Consider the following 27,134-nt stretch of genomic DNA (forward strand, 5'->3'; position numbering starts at 1 on the left):
GGCATGCGGTAGTTACGGACAAAAAAACTTCTAAATTATTCAAGCTGAGATCGTTTTTAGAGGGGTGTTTTAAAAATTTTTTAGGGGGATCCAGGGTGGGTGGGAGGGGGGAGGTTCCCCTTAGGTCAGGACCAGCCATGTCTGGGGGTAGCGAGGGAGCAAAGGTGGGGGGAGAGGGTAGGAGAGTGAAGGAGGAGGGAAGAATCAGTACGGTCAGTGGGAGAGGCAGATATGGCGGGAGCAGAGGACCATATCAGGTTAGGGGAGCACGCACACGCTATTTACAAGCTTGTGGGCGCTCCGGTCCTCAGGTCTCCACTCGGTTATAGTTACAAGACAGTCCTCATTTAATGAGCAGTCACTTAATAGCCATTCTGAGTTACAGTGGATCCCCCCCAAAAGCAACTTATAACAATAGCAGATAATAATAACAACAACAACAATAATAATAACAATAACAATAATAGAGTTGGAAGGGACCTTGGAGGTCATCTAGTCCAACCCCCTGCTCAGGCAGGAAACCCTATACCATTTCAGACAAACGGTTGTCCAGTCTCTTCTTAAAAATATACCCTCTCCATAATGTTTTACAGAGTCAGCATATGGACCCCAACTATCTGGGTGGTCAATTTACCGACTTCAGAAGGACGGAAGGCTGAGTCAACCTGGAGCCCTGTCAGGATTGAAATCCAGACTGAGCCGATAAGCTGCTGGCAGTCGGCAGAATTAGCCTGCAATACTGCATTCTAACCACTGTGCCACCAGGGCTCCTTATGACCCAATCCCCAAAGGTATGGCCACTGCAGAGCCCTTGTGGCCATTCGCCCTTTCAGTGGGGGAGGGAGAGGCCAGCAGGGATCCAGTGGGAGGAAAAAGGCCGGTGGGGATCCAAGAGGATGGAGCTGGAGCCTGGGGCAGGCAAGCCTGGGCCTGCGCTAAACTTCCCAAGGCCTGCCCACCCTCAAGGCACCCCATGCTTTGCTTAACAACCTGCGTGTTCATTTAACGGCTACATCAGGAAGACCGGGAGGTGGGGGAGTCATTAAGCAAGGCTGTCTTATTTAACGGCCATCCTGACATGTGACCATAATGAGCAGGTTCCATTACAGTCATATGTCAAGGAATACTCTATTACATTCTTAATGTTTCCATAATGTACGATATATACTATAATGACTTATGGATTCTTTTATTGTACCAGTTATAATTGCTTAGACCAAAACATCATACAAATATTATAAACAAACAAATAAATAATTCTTAGTACACAAAGGCCGATATTCCTCATTAAGCTGTGTAACCTGAGTAAGAGGAGACTAATTGCTCTGAGAGTAATAAATCCATTTTGTCCAGCTTCTTGACCGCTGGTCAACAAGAAGCCTCTACAAGCAGGACATGAAAGTCCTCTCCCACTCATGTTCTAGAGCAGGGGTGTCAAACTGCCGGCCCACGGGTCGGATGCGTCACACAGAAACCAGGCCCACCCCATTGCCGGCAATGGCAAAACTATCCCGATACGTTGCACGACGTCATGTGATGTCGCGAGTTTGACATGTCTGTTCTAGAGCATCATCTTGATTAATGGCTTCAAGGGAACAAGGCAAAGGATGAAAAGAGTCATAAAAAGGATTAGGGTTGGAGTTAGGGTTAGTGCTACGATTAGGAATAGGGCTAGGGCTCAAGTTAGGGTTATGGTTAGGGTTTACAGTTAGGGCTAGGGTTACGGCTAGGGTTAGGATTAGGGCTAGGGTTACGGTTAGGTTACAGTTAGGGTTTACAGTTAGGGCTAGGGTTAAGGCTAGGGTTAGGATTAGGGCTAAGGTTAGGGTTAGGGTTACGATTAGGTTACAGTTAGGGTTTACAGTTAGGGCTAGGGTTAAGGCTAGGGTTAGGATTAGGACTAGGGTTAGGGTTACGATTAGGTTACAGTTAGGGTTTACAGTTAAGGCTAGGGTTAGGATTAGGGCTAGGGCTAGGGTTAGGGTTACGGTTAGGGTTTACAGTTGGGGCTAGGGTTAGGGTTACGGTTAGGGTTTACAATTAGGGCTAGGGTTAAGGCTAGGATTAGGATTAGGGCTAGGGTTAGGATTAGGGCTAGGGTTAGAGCGAGGGTTAGGGCTAGAATTAGGGTTAAGGTTGGGGTAAGGGTTAGTGCTAAGGTTAGGGCTGGGGTTAAAGTTAGAGCTACTGTTAGGGCTATGGTTCGGGCTAGGGTTAGGGTTGGGATTAGATTTAGGCTAACCCTAATCCTTTATTGTAGAGACATATATGAAAATGAAAGAAGAACTGCAAAACAATGTACAGGACTTTCTTATTTAAAAGAAAAAAACCGAGAGAAAACACCTGTATTGACCTACTTGTTGCAATAAGAAAGGCTCCAATGGCATTTTAGCAGGAGTATTTTACACTTTGCTGGTTTCCCTTTTGGCGTTGTGTAGAAAGGCTAGGAAATGTGCGAAATATTAAGTGCTTCATATCTTGATGTCCTATTTTTGGCATTCTATAGATTTCCTAGGCATTCTATAAAATGTCTAATTTCACACATTGACAGTAACACATACACGTGTTAAATAAATAGAGATATTCCTCTATTAGTGGGGAATAGGGAAGTCCTTACAATTCCATAAATACAGTAATAATTCTAATTTGGTCAAAAAAAGTCATGAAACAGATAATCCCTGATTTACAACTTGTTTGCTTAGTGTCTGTTTGAAGATAGATACTTTTTATCTTTTGGGAAATTTCCAAATTGAGGGTTGTGTCTGATAGTTACAAGTGGTTATCTAGATGAACCAGAGATGTTCAGGGTCAGCAGGCCAAATACCATAAATTATGACCAACATTGTGTAAATTGTATATTGATGTAACTACGTTTGTGCTGATGGTCTAGAATGATAAGGGGTTTCCAATCTTTGCAATTTTAAGACATATGGACTTCAATTCCCAGAATTCCCCGTTCAGCACGGGTGGCTGGGAATAATAGAATAACAGCGTTGGAAGGGACCTTGGAGGTCATCTAGTCCAACTCCCTGCTCAAGCAGGAAACAGCTGTCCAGTCTCTTTTTAAAAGCCTCCAGTGATGGAGCATCCATAACTTCTGGAGGCAAGTCATTCCACTGATTAATTGTTCTCACTATCAGGAAATTCTTCCTTAGTTCTAGGTTGCTTCTCTCCTTGATTAGTTTCCATAAATTGCTTCTTGTCCTGCCTTCAGGTGCTTTGGAGAGTAGCCTGACTCCCTCTTTTTTGTGCTAGCCCATTAGATATTGGAACACTGATATTATATCACCCCCAGTCCTTCTGGGAATTAAAGTCCACATGTCTTAAAGTTGCCAAGATTGGGGCAAGTCTCACCCCAATAAATCTAGATAAACCATTAACATCTCTACTAGTTGGGTTTGATCTAAAGACAGGGGAGCATTTAAATATGAACTAATAGAATTCAAATATCCTCAATCTGATGAAAAAAATGGGAAACAATTCTTTACTTTTGGCTCTTCTCTGAATTTTTTCATTGCAACCTTTCAGCTAAAATATGTACAAAGATGTATATCAGAGTAAATTGAATATGAAAGGCATACATTAATGGCATATTTTTGAGAAAATTGTTGCAAGAAAGTGTAAAATGCATATTAACCATTTCATATTTCATTCACACAGATGCAAATGAAAATTCATGTAACCTTCATGTGCACATTATTATTAATAATATTAATGTTATTACGGTGATTATAATTATTTTGCAAACTGATGGGAAAACGGGACAGAATGAACATGCACATGAAAAAAAAAATTGCAAGAGTTCTGCAAATGAAACCAGACAGATTTGTATAGACCGACCTACCGACAATTGATAGAATCACGACTACAAAATCAAATATGTTCCATCCATTCGTGAAATAGTAGTGCCTCAGAGCTGTCATTTTGAAAATACACTCTGCAGTGAAGATCGCAACGAAAACCATATTGATTCTGTAGAGGATGTTCACTTTTTCCGGACTCTGGTCATCGGTCTCCACCATCATGGTCACCATGTTTAGGCAGATCAGAAGCATGATGCAAACATCAAAGGCTTGGTTCAAGACAACGTCAAAGATGAAACCTTGATACTTGTTCTGGAGACATGAAAGAGATATTAGTAACTTACAGGAGTTAAGTCACACCATGGCAGGGCTCTCCAAACTTGGCAACCTTAAGACTTGTGGACTTCAGCTCCCATGCTGGCTGAGGAATTCTGGGAGTTGAAGCCCACAAATCTTAAAGTTGCCAAGTCTGGAGAATCTTGCCCTATGGTATAAGTTTGAATCTAGTCAAGTGTGAAATGAAAATGACGACATTTGAGTTGGACTAAGCTTTTTCGTGGTTGGGTGTACAAGAATATTTTTCACATCGTAAATATTGTAAAAGTAGGTTGGACTGTGATACCAAAAGCTAGGTCAACTCTTGATGGCAACAAGCTGCTTGGACAGTATAATTTATACTGCTTGGACAGTATAATTTAACTTAACTTTTCTTAGTTTCCATCCATCCATCCATCCATCCATCCATCCATCCATCCATCCATCCATCCATCCATCCATCTATCTATCTATCTATCTATCTATCTATCTATCTATCTATCTATCTATCTATCTATCTATCACACATTGGTAGACCATATATATATGTATATGTATGTATATGTGTATGCGTGCATGTGTGTGTTTGTGTGTGTGTGTGTTTTATCTATCTATCTATCTATCTATCTATCTATCTATCTATCTATCTATCTATCTATCTATCTATCTATCTATCTATCTATCTATCTATCTATCTATCTATCTATCTATCTATCTTTATTGAGCTGGAAACTAAGAAACACCAAACTAAACCATTTTCGCACTACTGCCAGAATTAAACACCAAACTAAACCATTTTCGCACTACTGCCAGAAGCATAGATTCACATGAATCCATCCATCGATCCATCGATCCATCCATCCATCCATCCATCCAAGAATCACCAAAAGTGGCATTCAGCTGAATTCTTTTCTTTAGTATACCATTCCCATTTTGACAGCAAACTGGAGTCAAATGACAGCAATCATGTCATTAAGGGAAGCAGGAAGGTCTGCACGAGAACTTACAAGCTCTGTTGGATAAGTCAGATATTGAGCATTAATGGCATTAATCCCTTTAATATCCATTATAAGAAAATGGGAAATAGGTCTAGTTAGGCCCACTGGAAAGAAGATTATCATGTTTTATGACAATAGCATGATCATAATTCTCTGATCCTGGTAGTCCTTGACTTACAATAGTTCATTTCGTGGCTGTTTGAAGTTACAATGGCACTAAAAAAATGAGTTATGACCATTTTTCACATTTATGACCATTGCAGCATCCCATGGTCATGTGATCAAACTTCAGATGCTTGGCAACTAATTCATATTTATGTGGGTTGCCGTGTCCAGGGATCACGTGATCACCTTTTGCGACCTTCTAATAGACTGAGTCAATGGAGAAGCTACTTTCACTTTACGACTGTGTCACTAACTGAACAACTGCAGTGATTCATTTAACCACTGTGGCAAGAAAGAGCATAAAACGGGGCAAAACTCACTTAACAAATATCTCACTTAGCAACAGAAATGTTGGGCTCAACAAGTTGAGGAATTCCTATATTATGAATACCATGATATTCCAATTTTTTTTGAACAAACTGAGTTGCAACTATGCTAACATACACAGGCTTATTTCTAGAATTAATTTTCAAGCTGTCTATAGAAACACTTACTATGACCAACAAATCATATATGGGGTAATGGTTAAAGTGCTGGCCTGAAACCAGAGGATGGAGAGTTGTAGTCTTGCTTTAGACATGAAAATCAGCTGGGTGATTTGGGCCAATCACTAGGAGGTGGGGAGTTCTAGTCTTGCCTTAAGGCAGGAAATGAAGAGAAGGACGAGGGGGGACATGATAGCAGTCTTCCAACATCTCAGGGGCTGCCATAAAGAACAGGGAGTCAAGTTATTCTCCAAAGCGCCTGGAGGCAGGACAAGAAGCAACGGGTGGAAACTAATCAAGGAGAGAAGCAACCTAGAACTAAGGAGAAACTTCCTGACAGTTAGAACAATTAACCAGTGGAACAACCTGCCTCCAGAAGCGGTGAATGCTCCAACACTGGAGGTTTTTAAGAAGAGACTGGACAGCCATTTGTCTGAAATGGTATAGGGTTTCCTGCCTGAGCAGGAGGTTGGACTAGATAACCTCCAAGGTCCCTTCCAACTTTATTATTATTATTATTATTATTATTATTATTATTATTATTATTATTATTATTATTATTATTATTATTATTATTATTATTATTATTACTATTATTATTATTATTATTAAGCTAGCTAGATGACTTGGGGCCAGTCGCTTTTCCTCAGCCCAACCCACCTCACAGAGCTGCTGAGGGGAAAATAGCAGGAGGAAAGGTTTATATATGTTGAATTATTTATAAAAACATCTACAAATATTTAATTATTTATTTGAGTTATTCATAAAAATAACAAAGGTGGGATAAAAAAAATTTAAAAAGGGCATGCAGGTGTGAGGGTCGGTATATTGATGAATAAATAAAAATGAATAAAATAAACAAAAATCTAAAAAAAATAAATACATGTACACATTACATACTGTTAAAGATTTCAGAGGCTGGGATCTTTTATAGAAAGGAAGGGATATATATCAAGTAATTGGAAAAAAAAAAAAAAGCTGTGGACAGCAAAGGAAGAGTTGGTGTTTTTTTAAAAAAATACACCTTTGCTGCCACCTAGGGGCCAGTTGGATAGATGCAGCCCAGAGCTCCTAGTCCCAGCTTGGGAAGACTCACCAGTGGACGGGGGATGGGCTTCTGAGGTTTCTTGGATCCTAATTTTTTCATGGCATTATAGTATTTTTTCTGTTCCTCAGTCATGAAGATGTCTTGTCCACCTAAGTATAGGGAGATACCATTGATGTTATTTTGATTTGGAAAAAACAACAACAAAGGGACAAAAAAACCTTAGGTATACAGATTTGTTACTTATCATCATCATTCATATATTCCCAGTAATATTACTATAACTCATTGCACCTTAATAAGGATTAAAATTTGTGGTGTGCGGATCAAGGAGCTAAATTCTGGTCTCTCCAAGCTATAGAAGCTGAAGAAGAGTCTCATGGTAAGTAGGTAGCCATGTAAATAGATTTAATTAATATATATTTTTTTCTTTTTACGACCCTGAAATCTTTTTACCAGTCAGGGCAACTGAATGGAGCTCAGCATTTACTGGCCGGATGCCTTTCCTGGCACCTATGCAGAGTTTGCAGTAGATATTTTTTCTTTGCATCCTAGGAGGAGAAACATCTGCCGTTGCTTAGGATTGAACTTTCAAACTCAGCATGGCTGGTTCAGGACTTCTGGGAGCTGAAGTTCACGAGTCATAAAAGAGCCAAGGTTGCCTACCACTGCAGTCTAGGCCACTGCACTGCTCATCTAATTAATACATTGATTAATAAAATAAACTCCCTGGGAGACTTTGAACCAGTCCCACTGTCAACCCAACTTATTTTGAAAAGTGGGGACAATAATAGAAGGGATGGGAGTTCATCAGTGAAAAGTGAAATAGAAATCTAAATAAATAAATTTGATTGCAAATAGAAGATTGTGGATTTTTCCTGGTGCATCTTAATTTAATTTGGATGGAAAAAAAGAAGCTGTCTTTTTTCAAGTGTCAACTTGCAACCTTTCATTCAATGACCACTCAAAGTTACAATGACTTATGACCATTTCCCACACTTATAATCACTGCAGCATCTCTGTGGTCACGTGATTAAAATTCGGACGCTTGGCAACTGGTTCATATTTATGACGGTCTCAGAGTCCCGGGATCACGTAATCACCTTCTGACAAACAAAATCAATGGAGAAGCCAGATTCACTTAACAACCATGTTACTCACTTAACAACTGTGGCAGGAAACGTTGTAAAGTGAGGCAAAACTCACTTAGCAACTGTCTCACTTAACAAAAGAAATGTGGGGCTCAATTGTGGCCATAGGTTGAAGATTACCTGTACTTCAGTGTTGCCCCATCTATCTGCAAAGCATGTGCAGGGATGTCAGTCAGAAGGTGTCAAAAAAGTCAAGATAGCGATTGCATGATCAAAACTCCACCTTTCTTTTCCATGTGTCAATCAAGATCTTGACCCTGCAATTGTGGCCGCTACATTGCCTTTTGGGGCATAGACTTTCCCTGCTGATCATACAGCCATATCTCGTTACTCAACTGCTTTAAAAACTCATCGAATTTGGTACTCAAGGCATTTTGACACGAAAATTTTGTCCCAGCACTTGTCATTTGTTTGGTGAGCTAGCTAGCTAGAACTTGCCGTGTCAGCGGCCTCCTGACTCACTATCCTTTCCAGCCGAAACAAAGATTGATGTGTTAGTCATGTGGTTTGTTTGGTACTTGTCGCTTCTAGTATTTGACGTGCCTTCTGGAACAATTAACTGTGAGTACCAAGATAACATTGCAGGTGGTTTTACTTTCATTAACTTCGTTACCGTTTTCCGCTGCAGATATTTGGCAAAACCAGTACAGTGGGGTGCGCGGTTTGAAAAAGAGAAAACGACAGCTAGAATCTTACTCCGCTGTCGAATAAGATTCAAAGAGAGCTACTTATCTTCTTTTTTTGCTGATTGAAATTATCAATGATGACACCAATGAAGAGATTCAAGGTGAAGAAAGAACCGAAGATGATAAAGATCACGAAGTAGAGGTACATGTACAAGTTATATTCCCACACAGGCTGTTCTTCTCTCTGCGAAGGAAAATGGGAAATGAGAGAAGATCAGAATGAAGATCTGTCAGGATCTAAAACGCCATCATTACCGCTTCTAAATTAAGCCATCTTTCCTCTAACCCAGTTGGGGTTGGATGACACTGATCATCTTTCCAAACCAATAGCTGGCTTAACTAATAAAATTCAGCCCGTTGATGTGAGATTGTAGTTGACTGTTACGAAAAAAAAGAGAACAAACTTTTTGGCACACCTTCAGGAAGGAAGAATTAGTGAGCATAATCCTAAGGTTTACCTCATAGAGGTAGTCCTCAACATACGACCGTAATGGAGTCTGCCCATTACCGTTGCAAGTGGTGATGGCCGTTAAGCAAGATATCCTCATTTAATGACCCCCACACTCCTTGTTCTCCTGATGTGGCTGTCATGCAAACATGCTGGTTGTTAAGTGGAGCACTCAATGCTTCAGGGATGGGGGAGGCTTAGTGCAGACTCCAGTAAGCTTGCCCCAGGTCTCCCCCACCCCAAGACACCCTATAAACTACTTTCCTCCCCTTGGGTCCCTGGCCTTTTCCCCCTCCCACAGGGTCCCCACAAGCCCTTCCTCACACTGTGTCCCCATAGGGCTTGGGCCTCCTCCCTACTGCCCATCACCCATTGCACACTTACCTTTCAAAAAGCTCCACAGCATTCTGCAGCACTCTGTGATCTGGGTGGCCGTGTGGCACAATACCAAAATGGCCACCATTTTCAAGATGCCCACAATTCCTCGCAGTCATGCCATAAAGGCGGCCGCTTCTGCGAGACTGCCAGATTGCCAGGGGCGGACCATTCTATTTTGCTTCCCAAATGTGATCTGCACAGCTGAGAGCTCTGGGAAGATCTGCCCTCCTTCCCCAACAGGATATCTTCAAAAGTTAAGTGTGGGATGTAGGGGAAGGAGAGGCAGAGGCTGAGGGCAGAGTCAAGAGGGGAATCAGCCTGGAGTCCTTACGTTGTCACCAGAGGTCCAGGTCCAGCTCTCCTTGAATTCTGTTCATTCTTATCTAGTGCCAATTCAGTGTTGACTGTGAGTTAACTAGACCTTTGTGGTTGTAAATATGAAGACCAGTTGTAAGTCAATTTTTTTTTTCAGTGCTGTTGTAACTTTGAATGGTCACTGAACAAATGGTTGTATGTTGAGGAATACCTGTAACTTGATTCTCAGATTTATTTTTTTAAAGTAAAAACAACATTTTTTTATAATAAAAAATAATGTTTTAATTATTCCTTGCTGGAAAAAAATTGCCAATAGTGACAGACTGCATTTGGTTTGTTGTTGGTTGGAAGTTGGCACTTACTAACTGAAAACAAGCCAGCTGGTCTGACAAGACTGTTTTTTGCTGGCATGCAATATGCTTTCATGGTGTCTGAGCTGGCACAGTGTTACGATACACACCAGGCCCTGCAGCTGTGTTATGAAACAGATGTGTAAAGGAAGGGAATGCACAAGTCACCACAAGACAGGCCTTGCCAGTTGTCCCTCCTTCTGCTGTGGACAATTCTGCTGTTATGTATACCTGGTAATGTCAAGACAGCTAATTCCTTACATGTAGGGAAATTTTTTTTCCCATACGTTGCACCCATTGTTAGTGAGCAGGCTGTAGAGAACAAAGCCAGCAGGTGAGCATTAGGCAAAAGGAGCTTACCTCTCGTGAATCTACCGCTGCATACATAATCGACATCCAACCTTTAAAAGTTGCCTAGGAAGAAAAAGAGAGAGAGAGAGAAGAGCAATGCATTTGATTTAGGCTGTGATAATCAGCCGTGACTTTCTTACTTTGTGCTTTATCTGCAGTTTGGTGGCGGTGAGGAAATTTCTCAGTGCGATTAATAAAATAGTAACATGGTCCCCTGAATTCTGGCTAACACGAGAGCCTAGAGATAGATTCTACGTTGGCTGTGTGAACTTTCCAATGATTTAAAACATGAGATTGCCTGGGAAAGAGGGTGGAGGTGGAGGAGGAGTAGGAAAAGAAGAAGAGAGATAGAACAAAGGAAGGAGGGAGGTAGAGGAGGAGGAAAAGGAGAAGGAGAGAGAGAGAGGAGAAATGGAGGAGGGGGAAAGAGGAGAGGGAGGGGAAGGGAAAGAAGTAGGAGGAGGAGGAGAAGAAGAAGAAAAGAAGAAGAAGAAGAAGAAGAAGAAGAAGAAGAAGAAGAAGAAGAAGAGAGGAGGAGGAGGAGGAGGAGAAGGAGAAGGAGAAGGAGAAGGAGGAGAAGGAGAAGGAGAAGGAGAAGGAGAAGGAGAAGGAGAAGAAGAAGAAGAAGAAGAAGAAGAAGAAGAAGAAGAAGAAGAAGAAGAAGAAGAAGAAGAGAGGAGGAGGAGGAGAAGGAGAAGGAGAAGAAGGAGAAGGAGAAGGAGAAGGAGAAGGAGAAGAAGAAGAAGAAGAAGAAGAAGAAGAAGAAGAAGAAGAAGAAGAAGAAGAAGAAGAAGGAGAAGAAGAAGAAGAAGAAGAAGAAGAAGAAGAAGAAGAAGAAGAAGAAGAAGAAGAAGAAGAAGAAGAAGAAGAAGAAGAAGAACCAATTCCTTTGTCCCCTTCCCCAATAGCTCCCACCCATCTTCCTCTAAATTGATCCCTTCCTTTCTGGGAAGACAGGAAATTATCCAGGTGGATCAGCTCTTGACCAAGTACCTTTAGGGTCTCTTATGAGACTCACAATATACAACTTCTTTAAAGTGGATTTAGAACACCAGAAGCTACTGAGAAAATTGGCTTTTTTTATTAATGATTCTTTGCTGAAACACAGGCTTGCTGCAGTGTAACACTAAGGGTAAATGAATAAGAGAACCATATCTATTACGGTAACCAGCAGTACTATAATTTAAAATATTGCCTTCATCATCGCGAAATAATTGTAATTGTATGTTTACTTCTGAGTCTGTGAAAAGGTGTCAGCCTTCTACCATGGACCGAAATTTAACCTCTTCTCTTCCTTACATGCCACATTAAGGGTGAAACTGTGTACTCTCAATATATCAAGCCCAGACAGATAAATAAATAAGAATGAAGACAAATCTACAGCCAATCTAGTCAGAATGCACCTGCACCGATTTGTTACAAACAAGGATAAATCACAGCATCCAATGCATTGCTACTAAAAATGAAACCTTCGCATATATTCCAATACTTTTGAACCTGGCCAAAATAGGATAAATCAGAGAATAATTATCTATGTATTCCCTAACGGCTGTTGTTTTGTATGAAAAGGAAAAAAGGTGCCAATTCTCAAAATTAAACTTGAATTCATTGTTATTTAAAGCACTGAATAAAAGCCAATTAAGCATATGTGAAATACTTACCCCAAAGAGTTTGTAGATGACAGATTACCTTCAAAGTCAAAAATGGTTTGGGAGGAATGAAATCATGAAATGGATTCCTTTAGGATTCTTTATCTTTGGGGGGGGGGCAAGTGTTGGTAATCTGATAATAGACACGGGGGAGGGGGGGAGCTTTGTATGATTGGCAATAGAAACAAAAGTAAAAACTTTCTCTCCTTGCTTTTATATGTTATGTTCTCCTTCATTTCTGCTCTTGAGCCCAAGAAATGTGCATCCCTTGAGAGAAAAAAGTGTTTTCCTTCTTTTCCCCCCCCTCTCCATTAAAAGTCAGTGGCTCCATAAAGAGAGACAATGGAAAACCCCTAACTATGGAAATAATGGTTGGAATTACGTTCCAATTCATTATTTTATAACTGTTTCATTCATGCTTTAAATCCTCCACCTGATCAGTAACAAAACAACAAGAGTTGGAAGGCACCGTGGAGGTCTTCTAGGTCAGTGGTTCTCAACCTTTTTAATGCCGCGACCCCCAACCGATCGTAAGTCGAGGACTAAACCGGTCATAAGTCGAGGGCTAAACCGGTCGTAAGTCGAGGGCTACCCAACCGGTCGTAAGTCGAGGACTTTCCCTGCCCGGGAGCACCGCGCATGCGTGGTTCCGCCCCCTGCGCCGGCTGAGGCGTAGCTGGCAAGCGGCAGAGACGGAGCAGGCCGACCACCAGCTGGCCCAGCCCAAGGGAGGTAAGGCACCCACCGGAAAAGGGGGAAAAAATGGCGGACAGCCTTGCTTGGCGACCCCCGTGAAATGGTTGATCGATCCCAAATGGGGTCGCGACCCATAGGTTGAGAACCGCTGTTCTAGGCCAACCCTTGCTTAAGCAGGAGAGCCTGTAAGATTCTGGACCCATGGCCGCCAGCCTCTTGAAAGCTCCACGGATGGAGCACCCACAAGTTCGGAGGGAGGAAGGAAGAGAGGGAGGGAGGGAGAGGGGAAAAGGGGGGAGGGAAGCAGAGGGGAGGGGGAAGGGAGGGGAGAAAGGAAGGAAGGAGACGGAGGGAAGGAAGGATGGAGAGGGAGGGAGGAGAGAGGAAGGAAGAAAAGAGGGAGGGAGGGAGGGAGGAAGGNGAAAGAAGGGGAGGGAAGCAGAGGGGAGGGAGAAGGGAGGGAGGGAAGAAAGGAAGAAAGGTAGGAAGGAGATGGTGGGAAGGAAGGATGGAGAGGGAGGAAAAGAAGGAAGGAGATGGAGGGAGAGAGGAAGGGAGGGAGGGAGGAGGGAAGAAAGGAAGAAGAGGGGAGGGAGGAAAGGAGGAAGGAAGGAAAGAAGGAAGGAAGAAGAGAGAGGGGGGAAGGAAGGAAGAAGAGGGAGGGAGAAAGGAAAGAAGGAAAGAAGGAAGGAGAGGGAGGGAGGAGGAAGGAAGCAGGGAGGGAGGGAGGAAGTTTGGAGGGAGGGAGGAATGGAGGAAGGAAGCTGGGAGGGAGGGAGGGAGGAAGAAAGCAGGAAGAGAGGGAGGAAAAAAGCAGGGAGAGAAGGAGGGAGGAAGAAAGCTGGAGGGAGGGAGGGAGGGAGGGAGAAAGGGAGGAAAGAAGCAGGGAGAGAGGGAGGGAGAGAGGGAGGAAATTGGGAGAGAAGGAGGGAGAGAGGGAGGAAGGAAGATCATTATGGAAATATTGATATTGGGGAAATGGGGAAATCCAAAGAAAAAAAAACCAAGCAACTGGAGCTTAGAAGACCGGATAATTTTTTCACGGGTTGTTTCTCTGAAGCAAATGATGACCTAATCCTACATATTGATCCTTCTGCAGGTGGTTTAATCATTTCTTCCTCTGCCCCCCTGATGTTTCTGTAAACCCCCTGGATAGAAATCTGAGCTTCTTACAACATCGTTTCACGTAAAAGCCATTCCTCCTTCTGTTCCGGAAGAAAAGGGTTCTGTGACACACACACACACACACACACACACACACACACACTCTTCAAAAAGTGCCCAGTCTTTCCCCCTGCACTGCTTTCCTACGGGTGAGCAGTCTTGCCTATCTCTGCATGGCATTTTCATCCTGGGGGTGTTATTCGAGTCGAATTCCAGATGGAGGAAAAATGTGGCATTTATCATTTCAGAAAAAAAAGTCTTTGTGGCTCATGAATTGATCGGATATGCCAAGATGCTGATGGGGAGGGGGGGGGCAGAAAAGCTCCCCTCTCTTTCCACCCAGGGGAAGAAGGCAAGATAATCTAAAGCTGCCTTAAGAGTTCTGGAATTCTTCACCAGACACCCTTGCGGAGAAGTGACGAGAGCATGAAAAATGAAGCCGGGGAGAGAGAGAGAGAGAGAGAGAGAGAGAGAGAGAAAAAAAACATATCAGGGAATTAGGAGCCACTTAAGAGTCCCGATCTGGAGGTGACAAAAACTTCAGTGGTGTGTGTGTTGCAGTACTGCAGTTCTTGGAAAACATCCAGGTAAATACTATCTCAGTGATGGCGAACCTTTTAGAGACCGAGTGCCCAAACTGCAACCCAAAACCCACTTATGCATCGTCAGGTGCCGGGTGGGTGTGGCCCATTGGGTGGGCGTGGCCCATTGGGTGGGCGTGGCTGCGGTGGTAACAATAGACTGGGTGGGACTAAAAAGTTCAATCAATCAATTCCAACTTTGCAAGATCTTTTTTTTCCATGAGAAGTTGAAATTGACTGATTGATTGAACCTTTTTGTGTGTGTGTACACGGCGGGGGAGGCCTAAAGCGAAAAGGTTTTATAAAACCCAACTGAAGGCCTAGGACTGGGGCGACGGCGCATGTGTCCACAGAGAAGGCTCTGAGTGCCGCCTCTGGCACCCGTGCCACAGGTTCGCCACCACTGTACTATCTCCTATTACAGGGGGTTCCAACTTGGCAACTTTAAGACTTGCGGACTTCAACTACCAGAATTCCTCATACTGGCTGGGGAATTCTGGGAGTTGAAGTCCACAAGTCTTAAAATTGCCAAGTTTGTGAGACCCCTGTCCTATTGAAGCCAATGCTGATATTGATAAGAGAGGGGAATTCAACAGAAGGCAGAACAAGACACAATTGTTGGAAATTAATCAAGTAGAGAATCAACCCAAGAATTAAGGAGAAACTTCCTGACAAGTGAGAACAATTAAACAATGGAACGACTGGCCTCCAGAAATTGTGGGTGCTCCATCACTGGAGGTTTTCAAGAAGAGACTGGACAGCCATTTATCTGGAATGGTAGAGGGTCTCCTGCTTCAGCAGGGGGTTGGACTAGATGACCTCCAAGGTCCCTCCCAACTCTGTTAGTTTAGACTGAACTGATTTCAGATATCACTGGTAGGGGAAGGTTTCACTAGATGACCTCCAAGATCCCTTCCAATTTATTATCATCATTATTATTATTATTATTATTATTATTATTATTATTATTATTATTACTATTATTATTATTACTATTATTATTATTACTACTACTACTACTATTATTATTATTATTATTATTATTATATTTTTTCAGGAAGAGGAAGACATGCAGCAAACATCCTTGAACTGTTGCCAATTGCCAATGAAAATAAAAAGTGAATGCAGCTGATAAAACAACAGGGCCGTGATATCAAATCATACTTAGTAGTCAAAATGATTATGCCTTGGGGGAGGTGCCAAAGATTAGAAGAAAAGCTAGGGTTGGTTTTGGTTCTTTCTCTGTTCACGAGGATTATATTATCTCTGTCATTTACCCAAGCAAACATGTGAGTTATCTAGCTACTTGTAGTTAGCAAAGTTGCAAAGCTCAGTTCTTGGAAATTCTATCTGAAAAGCCAGCAAGACTGTAGGAAAATTAAACTGAACCACAACTCAGCCATGAGAAGATTAAACTGGGAGAAGAGAAACGGGTAGAGGGAAACGTGACATTGGAGGCAATGTTGATCTTTTTTTCTCTCTCCAAATGGGGACTTCATGAGTTTGCCTACCTTCATCTGCTCTTGTGATAATACAGTATATTGATTTCTTCAGTCAGACCAATTTAGGGCAAACCTAAACATTTCAGAATCCATTCCTGACAATTCCAGAAACCAGTTTGGGTGTAGCAGCTAAACTGATGGGCGAGAAACTAGATAAAACATCAGTTCTGGTCACCTACTTAGATTGATGTAGGAGAAATAGGAGATAGGAAGCATTAGGTATGTAGGATGCCTTGAGTTAACTAAAAATAAAAGTGGGATAAAAACCATGATAAAAAATAAACTCCACAGAAGGGCTGGGAAAACCCCCGTTTGAAGTGGTTATCCGTAGGAATAAACCGTTCTGAACCAGATGAATCAAAAGCTCCCCTTTGATTACAGTAATTGTAACTGATCACAATAACTAATCACAGGAGTCCTAGTGGACCATCACTTAAATATGAGCCAGCAATGGGCTGCAGCTGGCAAAAAAAAGGCCGATGCAGTCCTAGACTGCATCAACAGAGGGATAACATCAAGACCACATGAAGTACTAGTACCGCTATATACTGCTTTAGTAAGACCACACTTGAAATACTGCATCCAATTTTGGTCACCGTGATATTAAAAAGACATTGAGACTCTAGAAAAAGTGCAGAGAAGCAACAAAGATGATTAAGGGGCTGGTGCAATGGAAAGAAGGACTAGGAGTGACCTGATAGCAGTCTTCCAATATTTGTCACCGAGAGGTCCACCTGTTCTCCAAAGCTCCAGAGAGCAAGACAAGAAGAGATGGAAATTTATCAAGGAGAGAACCAACCTAGAAATAAGAATTCCTGTCTTATGAAACATATGGAAACGGACCGACCTCTTTCAAAGCAGTCATGATTATTGGGGTCTCTAACCTCACTGCTTATTATCCACGATCTAATAATCTGAACCTCTTTACCCCAGAACTAATAAAGGTCGTGCTAAATGGTCTTTTCTCATCTGCTGCAATGGAGGATAAAGGGTTGATGGATATGGGAGTCCCTCTTTCTCCCTCCCTGTCTGCAACAATGGGGTATGGTTGGTATATATCTGACGGAGATGAGTGGTTAAGAAATAGAAATATAAGTAAATAAATATAGTTAATCTCACCCCAATATTTGAAATTGCATTTATTCAGAATTTCCTTTGGATTATTATTAATTAATCTTAATTAATTCAAATTATAGGGTATCCTGCTTGAGCAGAGTTGGACTAGAAGACTTCCAAGGTCCCTTCTATTCTGATTGATTGATTGATTGATTGAATGAATGAATGAATGAATGAATGAATGAATGAATGAATGAATGAATGAATGAATGAATGCAGTTCACAGCATGCCATTCTGACTTATGGAGGACAACCATTTAAGAACAAAACCTTCAGTTTAAAGAGAGATTCAAGATTAAAGAGAGATCCAATCTAAATGTAGGGAGAAATGTTCTGACAATGAGAACTATTAATCAATGAAATAGCTTGCCTCCTGGAGTTGTGAGAACGCCATCACTGGAGATTTTCAAAAATAGAACGGAAAGCCATTTAACTGGGATAATAAGATCTCCTAGTTTGAGCAGTGGGTTGGACTAGAAGATCTCTGAGGTCCCTTCCAGTCCTATGATTCTATGCTTTATATTCTAAGCTTGAAATTTGCATCTGCAGACAGCAAAAGGGGCTCCAATGATGACAACAAAAGCATAGGGAGTAGGAGGCTCAAGCAGTGGTGCACAGAACTGGAATTTTAAACCCGTACCTTCATTTGCATCCATGAAATGTTGGATGATACAGTAAAGAGCTAATTCATGAACTGTGTTTGGTTTTTTGCACCCATCACTGAGGGTTAGTGTATTATTCTGGGAAGGGACTATAGCTCAGTGACAAATTACGTGCAAGCAGATTTAATCTCCAATTCAAAGGGATCTCAAGGCAATGGAAAACTGGTCTGTAAGCAGCCACAGATCAAAGCTGACAATGCTAGGCTAAATATCCGTCGAAAGGTAATCTGAGTCAACTTCCTGTGTCCACAGGAAATTTTGTTCATTGCCTATTCTCTGGCTTCTAAGACTGCAGAAGGCACAATCAACACCTATTCTACTCAAGTGTGCATTGCTGGAAGATAAAAAGAAAACCAATGAATTTCAAGGAAGTAGGATTTTTGAACTGATTACAAGGGCCTTTACTAAGTCATCTTCTTTCTTCACGGATGTCTACTTAGATGATGTTTTGTTGTTGAAGAAACATGACGGAACTATTATCAATGCTGGCTTGTTGATCTCCCCAAGGTCTTCCCACTAGGGACCTCGGAGTTCTAGTGAACAATCACTTAAATATGAGCCAGCAGTGTGCTGCAGCTGCCAAAAAAGCCAACACAGTGCTAGGCTGCATTAACAGAGGGATAAAGTCAAGATCACGTGAAGTATTAATACCACTTTACAATGCCTTGGTAAGGCCACACTTGGAATACTGCATCCAGTACTGCTGGATGCTGAGACTCTAGAAAGAGTGCAGAGAAGAGCAACAAAGATGATTAGGGGACTGGAGGCTAAAGCATATGAGGAACGGCTGCTGGAATTGGGTATGTCTAGTTTAACGAAGAGAAGGACAAGGGGGGACATGATAGCAGTCTTCCAATATCTCAGGGGCTTCCACAAAGAAGAGGGAGTCAAGCTATTCTCCAAAGCGCCTGAAGGCAGGACAAGAAGCAACAGATGGAAACTAATCAAGGAGAGAAGCAACCTAGAACTAAGGAGAAACTTCCTGACAGTTAGAACAATTAACCAGTGGAACAATGCCTCCAGAAGCGGTGAATGCGCCAACACTGGAAGTTTTTAAGAAGAAACTGGACAGCCATTTGTCTGGAATAGTGTAAGATCTCCTGCTCAATCATGTGGTTGGATTGGAAGACCTTTCCAACTCTGTTATTCTGTAATTTATAATATCCTAAGCCGGAACAAATATATAACACTAGGGTTTAATGTGATGTCCTGGTTCTCATGATATATCTACATATAGGGTAATTTAGCCACTGATCTTTATAAACCAGATTGAAAATAGCTCGGAATTTCATGTCATCAAGAGCATACTATGAAGGCACGGTAAGGTCTGTTTTTTCCATTGTTAGCCCCTCATCAGATCATGATTAGGCCAATTCAAGACATTTGGTCCAGTAAGGGTAAAAAGAGACATGTAATATTTTCTAGCAAATCAAGATTTCAACCCAGTATTTTGATTTAGTTCTCATGAGAATATTATCTGCTGACGCAGCACAAGCCCAATGAAGTAAGGACATTGCATTTTGCCTCCTATTTTGTTTCAGAATTCTACTTGCTATTTTAAGGCCCCTGTCTAAATATTACTAATTGCAAGCAGAAAAAACAAACAAACAGATAAAAACATTTGGCTCTCAAATTGTGCATTGTTGAGAAATATTTGGTGCATCATGACAAAGATCTATGCCATGCCCTATTAAATGAACCAGAAAGTTGGGTTCTGCAAAAACAGCATAAAATGGCTTCTTTTTCCTCTACTATCCATATAAAAGAGAGATATTTGCTAGTTTAACGTTCAACAAAGAAATGCGAAACTGGACTGTATATTCATTAAGCATAGAAGAGTTTAAATGCAACTGCTTCATTACTAAGGAAGGGAAACACAGATCTTCTGATTTAATTATTTCACAGCAAGAAAGGAATTACAGAGACAATCCTCGCTGAACCTCATTTGCAATCTGGTAAATAGGCAAGACAGCCTGAAATAAACAGGGAATTCCACAAATGCGAGACAACTATGCATACATTCAGATTAACATAAATGTCTGCTCTTCAACAGTTCCTTTCTGTCTTCATCTCTAAAGGACATAAAAGTTATCCAAGAGAAAAATGGAATTAGATTATACCATTACAAACAGACTTTGAAGGTGAATTGCTGACATTTTTCTCTGTTTTCACAACTAGCAGTAGCAATAGCACTTAGACTTATATACCGCTTCACAATGCTTTACAGCCCTCTCTAAACTGTTTATAGAGTCAGCATATTGCTCCCAACAATGTTGATCATTTTACCAACTTCGGAAAGAAAGAAGGCTCCAGCTAGTTAGGACTGAACAGAGTCAGCCTGCGATATACATTCTACCACAGACCTTCCTATCTGAAGTTATCCATATGTAGGACTGGTATAGCTAGTTTCAACATGTCTGGAAGCACCAGATCTGTGCTGAAACATATACATTCCTTAAGTCAATGAAAAATACAATGTACCATCAAATATATTGGAGAAGTATATCTCGCTTCACAAAAGGCTAGGCAATAAACATCCTCCCTCTAGAAATTTAACATTGTACTCAATAGCTAATTGCAGAAACTTTAAGGATCTGCTAAATGAGCAACTTTAATTGAAAATATGAAAGATGCAATGTGCACATAGAAGATCCATCCACCAGAGAGCACAGGAATCGAGCCTTATTTGTGCACATGTCAGATTAAACACAGATTAAGGAACTCTGGACGGGAGATATAATTTTAGCAGAGCCATTTTTTTCCATTGTAGCAGAATACTTTAGTAGGAACGACCCTTCAATATGACATTTGCTACCACATCGCGCATACTTGAATAAACTAAAACCACTTATGATCCCCTTTTCCATGGGGCTTTTCCCCCTCCAAAACAGATTTTTATCTAAATTTAATTAATCTGACACTTCATATTAAACCAAATGGACATTTGCTCGGTCAAGAGGCATTTCTAGATGAAATTTAAACTCACCACTTGAAGCAGAGCCAAGTAACCCGCACCGACATTGTCGAAGTTGACTTTCACTACGGTCCAGTATAACTCTCCGGTGTCATTCATGCTTTGACACTCACTCTTGTTGTTGACAATTGTGTGGTTCAAAGGCTCATCGCCTTCTGTCTTGTTAATGCACTTCCCAAATTTTCCGGCAAATAAGTTGACTCCCATGATGCTGAAGATGAGCCAAAAAATCAGGCAGACAAGCAGAACGTTCATGATGGAAGGGATGGCCCCTACCAAGGCATTGACCACCACCTTGGATGGAGGAGAAGACAACGTTCAGTTAACTGCAATGGATCTGCTGTATCACCCCACCTAGAACCTGATTGTGCTAGACATTTCCTAACTCAAACTGTACACCCAAAAAGAGGCAGTTTAAAAATAAACTTATGTAGCAAATGTAAGTGTGGAAGTCCCTTTCGTTTCCTGTCTTTAGAAAAGACTAAGAAAGACTTGCCCAATGGACTTTCTACAAGTTCATTCATCTCAGGGAATTAACTAACTTATCCCTCCAAGATTTTGTACTAGTCTAATAAAAATTTATTGATATTCTACAGGTAGTCCTCAACTTACAACAGTTCATTTAGTGACAGTTCAACATTACAACGGCACTGAATAAAAGAGATTTGTGATCATTTTTCACTTACAACCGTTGCAGTTTCCTCAGGGTCACCTGATTAAGCTTCAGGCGCTTGGCAACTGACTCATATTTATGACAGCTGCACTGTTTGTGACTTTCTGACAAGCAAAGTCAATGGGGGAAGCCAGATTCACTTAACAACCGTGTTACTAACTTAATAACGGTAGTGATTCATTTAACAACTGTGGCAAGAAAAATCGTAAAATGGAACAAAATTCACTTAACAACTGCCTCGCTTAGCAACAGAAATGTTGGGCTCAATTGTAGTTGTAGTCTGAGGACTACCTGTATCTAGTTTATTTAGCATTGCTTTTGATAGCTGAGCTCTTCTCACCAAGATATGACTCCCTTCCATTGGCAGCTATATGAAAATAAGTGTCAGACTCACAAATTCCCAGATGCTGAAGCACAATGTGGAAATGCCTCTTTTGTTGCGTTGACATGGAGCCATTAAAGCAATATTCAGTTTCTGGAACCAAAGTTGTTTTTATAATGTGGTGTCCTGCTCCCTAATTTATCTTGGCCATCAAAAGCATGTAGAAGAGCATTATTTTATGTATAGTTATTGTCATAAAATATCTTTTGCCAGCTCAGAGCCCATTGTGTAGGTCTTACTACATGTTTAATATTTATAGGAACCTATTTTCTGATTAATAATTCATATAATATTGTTTATCAAAGCTCTAAGATGCATTGGCATACCTATGGCTCCAGTAGATATGCCTAGAATGAGAAAGGGAGATTTTCTTCCAATTAACAAATATATCCAAGATATAATCTTTTTGAAACTCACATCCAGTTTGTACAAACATGCACACACACTGTAGATACGAGCAATTCCAGCATGTTTGAATATGCATTCACATGGAACAATGTAATGTATGAACTGCATATTCAAGCTACTGTGGACATGATTATTAGGACATAGCTATGAGAATTGCTGCAAATTATATTCATGGTCATCTGTGTAAACATTCTCAGGAAGTTCATTTGTTCAAAACACTTGCACACATCACTTCCATTCATTGACTATTATAACCCGTCATCACAACTAGTTTGATTGAAATCAATCCCGTAATACAAGTTTTGATGACCTTTAAAACTAAAATACAATTTGGATGGGAGCTCCTGATTAGACACCTGTAAAACAATGAAATTCTGGAAAATTGAGGGCCATTACCTTCAAATCAATTCAGGTACTGAATAATGTAAGTCAGGATCTCCAGACTTGGTAACTTTAATATTTGTGGACTTCAACTTCCAGAATTCCTCAGCCAGTCTTAAAATTGCCAAATTTGGAGTCCCCTGGTTTAACTCACATAGCAGAAGAAGGTGTCCCTCTCTCCACTAGGATAAGAGGACAAAAATTTCTGCTTGGTGACTTGATCTGATCTGCACCATTTTTTCCTCGTTTTCTGATATGGTCATGATGCAAACCAGCATCTACGTTGAACATTTTTGAGACTGTAACAGAGGACTGTTTTTTTTCAGTCCTTGGTTTATCACTAGAACACATTCTTTCATTATTCAAGTTTTCATATAAATTTCATATGTCTACAAATTTCTGCTTTCCTGTATCTTCCCAGCAGGATCAATGAGCAATATAAATTATTTCATGAGAGACGGAAAGATAATACTGCATAGCTGAGGACAGAATTATGTAAGATATGGTCAAACGACCAAGAATGTAGATTGGAATGAGGCCGATCCACTTTGGAAAGGCTTAAGACCAAAGAAACATACATCAATCAAGGCAAGACAACACCATTGTGGTAAGAAAAGTCTCATTTGCAATATTGTACTGAAGCAGTGAAGATGGATATTTTAGCAGGATAAGAATTATCACCTGAAGCATGAAATATTTGAGTAATATTGACATGCAGTCTAACAGACAATACAACAAATTACAGACACATCACTCAAGTCTTCAATCACCAATCTCAAGTATAAAGAAGGGAGGAGTTATACACACAGAACATTAAAGATTCTATATACTATTCAGCAAAAGACAACGTTGACTAAACAAAAAAATATAGGGTGGAACTGCAATTGCCTTGTGTTCAGCTGATCTGAGCTGTGTTGTTTCGAGACGTTTCTCACAATTGTTACTTTCATTGGCTTAGACAACCTTTCCAGCTCAGTAATGTTTCTCCTCTTTGTTTTTATCAAGTGCAAATATGTCTCTTTGTGATTTGTATCTTTGATCTTCGTATCAGCTTTTACTTCACCTTCCTTGGATTTCTGGAATGGAGGCTAAGCTGTATTGATCTCAGGAAATAACACGTTGTTTCAAGTGTAAATCGAATTATAGGAAATGTTACATCTTATCTCATGAGTCCGTTGTAGACTTTTGGGCAAGTTGATTTATTTCGATATACCATGTGCATCTCTCTGTGTTTTTTTTAAATGTATATTATACTTTAATCACATAATACTGATATTATGAAGTTCTTTTGAAAACTTCATAGATAATATTGGTTTGTAAGATTTACATTCTTTTTTTCTCGAGGAAATCAGGGTGGTGTATGCAGCATTTTTGCCTTCAATTTTATATCCCTGAAACAGAGTGCGGGTTGAATGAAGGAGTGAAAGTTAACCAGTAAGTATCTGAGATTGAAGTTGGACTTGTAGCTTCAGTGTAGCTGTCCCCGAACAACAATTTAACCACTACATCACACCGGTGTAGGAAATGAACATTGAGGATTTACTTGTCAATTTTTGTACGTTTATTGTACATTTTTCCATTTGTTCAAATCAGCCTTCACCCACTGTAATGGAATGCATGGATGATCTTAAGGAAAGAGAAGATATAAGTAATCTTCCAACTTACAACCACAATGTTGCTAAGTGAAACATTTGTTAATTGAGTTTTGACCTTTCTTGCCACATTTGAGTGAATCACTGCAGTTGTTAAGTTACTAACACCGTTGTTAAGTGAATCTGGCTTCCCCATTGACTTTGCTTGTCAGAAAGTCGCAAAAGGTGATCTCATGACCCCGAGACACAGCAATGGTCATAAATACGAACCAGTTGACAATTTTGATCACGTGACCATGGGGATGCTGCAAGGGTCGTAAGTGTGAAAACGGTCATAAGCTGTTTTCAGAGCTGTTGTAAGTTGGAATGGTCACTAAATGAATGGTTGTAAGTCAAGGACTACCTGTATGCCTAGGAAACAATTAGAGAAGGGGGCCAAAGCCCCTAGTCCAGGGGTAGGCAACCTCGACTCTTTTATGACTCATGGACTTCAACTCCCAGAATTCCCGAGTCAGCATAGCTGACTCGGGAATTCTGGGAGTTGAAGTCCATGAGTCATAAAAGACCCGAGGTTGCCTACCCCTGCCCTAGTCCATTAACAGCTGGAGGAAAAAAAACAAGAAAGGATTTCCCCTAATGGAGCAAGCAGTTAAAATTGGAAGATGGCAAGTTTGTTCCTTCAGATTACAAGATTCTGTTAACGTAGCTTTTACAATAAAGGAGGTTTAGCTCACCTAAATGTGTTTCCTGTCTGATTTACTGGGCAGGCTGACACCCGCCTGATAGCTAAGTAAGTAAAGGGAAGCTGCTTTAAAACATCAACATCCTTCATTTTAAAGCTTATAAGCCAGTGGCCCCCAAACTTTTGGGCATCAGGGACCGGTTCCGTGGAAAGAGGTTTCTCCGTGGACTGGAAGGGGCCTGGTTTGTGTGCTGCCTGCATCCTGTGGATGGCGCTTCGCTTGTGAGCGTGGCCCAGTTTCTGGCATGCTGTGGACCAGTGCCGGTCCATGGACCGGGGGTTGGGGACCCCTGTTATAAGTTATTCATTCTATCACAGAATGGGAAGTTGTCTGTTTAATAATGGTTTGAGGGAATCAGGAAGAATTGTGTGGGGCAAAATTATTTCCCCAGAAACAGGAATTGTACAGTCAATAGGCAGCCCTTGACTTACACCCATTCATTTGGAATCATTCAAAGTTATGACAGCAATGAAAAAAGTGACTTATGATTGCTTTTCACCCTCACAACCATGGCAGCATCCCTATGGTCACATGATCAAAATTTGGACGCTGACTCATATTTATAATAGTTGCAATGTCCCAAGGCCATGTGATCACCCTTTGCGACCTTCTCAGTAGGAAAGTCATTGGGGAAGCCAGGTTAACAACCATTAATAACTTAACAACTGCGGTGATTCGCTTAACAAATGTATCAAGAAAGGTCATAAAATGGGGCAAAACCACTTAACAGCTGTTTCATTTAGGAACAGAAATTTGGACTCAATTGTAGTCATAAGTCGAGAACTACCTGTATTCCCCATGGAGATACCACTCCATAATCTCCCCCAAAAGGCGATGTGCTGTAGTGGAGAAAGTGTTGGATAAGGAACAGGGAGAACTCAATCCAAGCCCTCCCCAAGTCTCAGATTTTTGCTAGGTGGTTTTGAATCAGTCATGGTATCTCAGGCCAGCCTATGTCACAAGGTTGCAGCTTATGGAAAATACCTTGACCTCTTGAGGAAAAGTTGGATATAAGTCTAACAAACAAGTTTACATTGACAGCATAGTGACTATTGGCAGGAAGAATATGAATTAGGAACATGGTAAGAGGGGGCTGAGATGCATGTTAATGCATTAAAACATTGGCGAGAGGCAATCATTGCATTATATTGACATCACCTTGCATATGGCTAAATCCGGAGCATTTGTATTGAATTCTGCAGAAGATGCTCATCATGGCATCGATGTCCTTACCAAAATCTTGCAACACCATCCCCAGCCATGGTAAACATACCATGGATTAAACCAGGGGTCTCCAAACTTGGCAACTTTAAGACTTGTGGACTTCAACTCCCAGAATTCCTCAACCAGCCGTGCTTAATCTTGCCAAGTTCAGAAACCCCTGGATTAAATAATAAAAGATAACTTTGAATGGATAAATTCTTGTTCTGTAAGACTGCCCTGTCAAAGTCCCTTGCATTATTCGTCACAATGGCTACATCTTCATCAGCAATCAGCAATCATGTCTCATCATGAGAAAATATTTATATTAACGATAGCCTGGAGAGACTAGTTACAAGAACGGTCTCTGCACTAAAGAATATTTTACCAGCAGAGAAAGGAAGATTTGGTAATATATATATATTGGCCCGGGAAATCTTTCATGAATAGATCTGGCCTCACTGATTGGGTGGGTGCCATTTTTAATGAATGCACAAATGCCTGACACCTACATTGTTACCACTTCTGTACATTCTTTTCTTTTAACCCCCAGGCATTTTAGATTTCAATTGTTTCATTCATTTCTGCCTGCACTGCCTTAGAAGGGCATCTGTTTTGTATTTACATGGTACAGGTAGTCCTCGACTTACAACAGTTCACTTAGTAGCCATTCAAAGTTACAACAGCACTAAAAAAAGTGTCTTATGACTATCTTTCACACTTACGACTCTTGCAGCGTCCATGATCATGTAATCAAAATTCAAATGCTTGGCAACTGACTCATATTTATGACGGCCGCAGTGTCCCGGGGTCATGTGATCCCTTTTGCAACCTTCTGACAATGGGGAAGCCAGATTCACTTAACAATAGTGTTATTTATTTAACAACTGCACTGATTCACTTAACAACTGTGGCAAGAAA

General features: G+C 41.0%; 1 protein-coding gene across 1 annotated transcript in view; it reads right to left on the reverse strand.

Moving 5' to 3' along the window:
- The window catches only part of LOC107303320 (sodium channel protein type 5 subunit alpha), a 315,483-nt gene that overhangs the window by 4,292 nt on the left and 284,057 nt on the right, over nt 1-27,134 (reverse strand). The window contains exons 22-26 of the mRNA XM_015832541.1: nt 20,847-21,128; nt 10,500-10,553; nt 8,691-8,832; nt 6,863-6,963; nt 3,845-4,115 (exon numbers count right to left, since the gene is read on the reverse strand). Of these exons, the coding sequence (XP_015688027.1) occupies nt 3,845-4,115; nt 6,863-6,963; nt 8,691-8,832; nt 10,500-10,553; nt 20,847-21,128 (850 nt within the window). The remainder of the gene's footprint in view (nt 1-3,844; nt 4,116-6,862; nt 6,964-8,690; nt 8,833-10,499; nt 10,554-20,846; nt 21,129-27,134) is intronic.

The sequence above is a fragment of the Protobothrops mucrosquamatus genome, unplaced genomic scaffold, assembly GCF_001527695.2.
Source record: "Protobothrops mucrosquamatus isolate PMUCROS unplaced genomic scaffold, P.Mucros_1.0 scaffold5, whole genome shotgun sequence".
NCBI classification, from domain to species: domain Eukaryota; kingdom Metazoa; phylum Chordata; class Lepidosauria; order Squamata; family Viperidae; genus Protobothrops; species Protobothrops mucrosquamatus.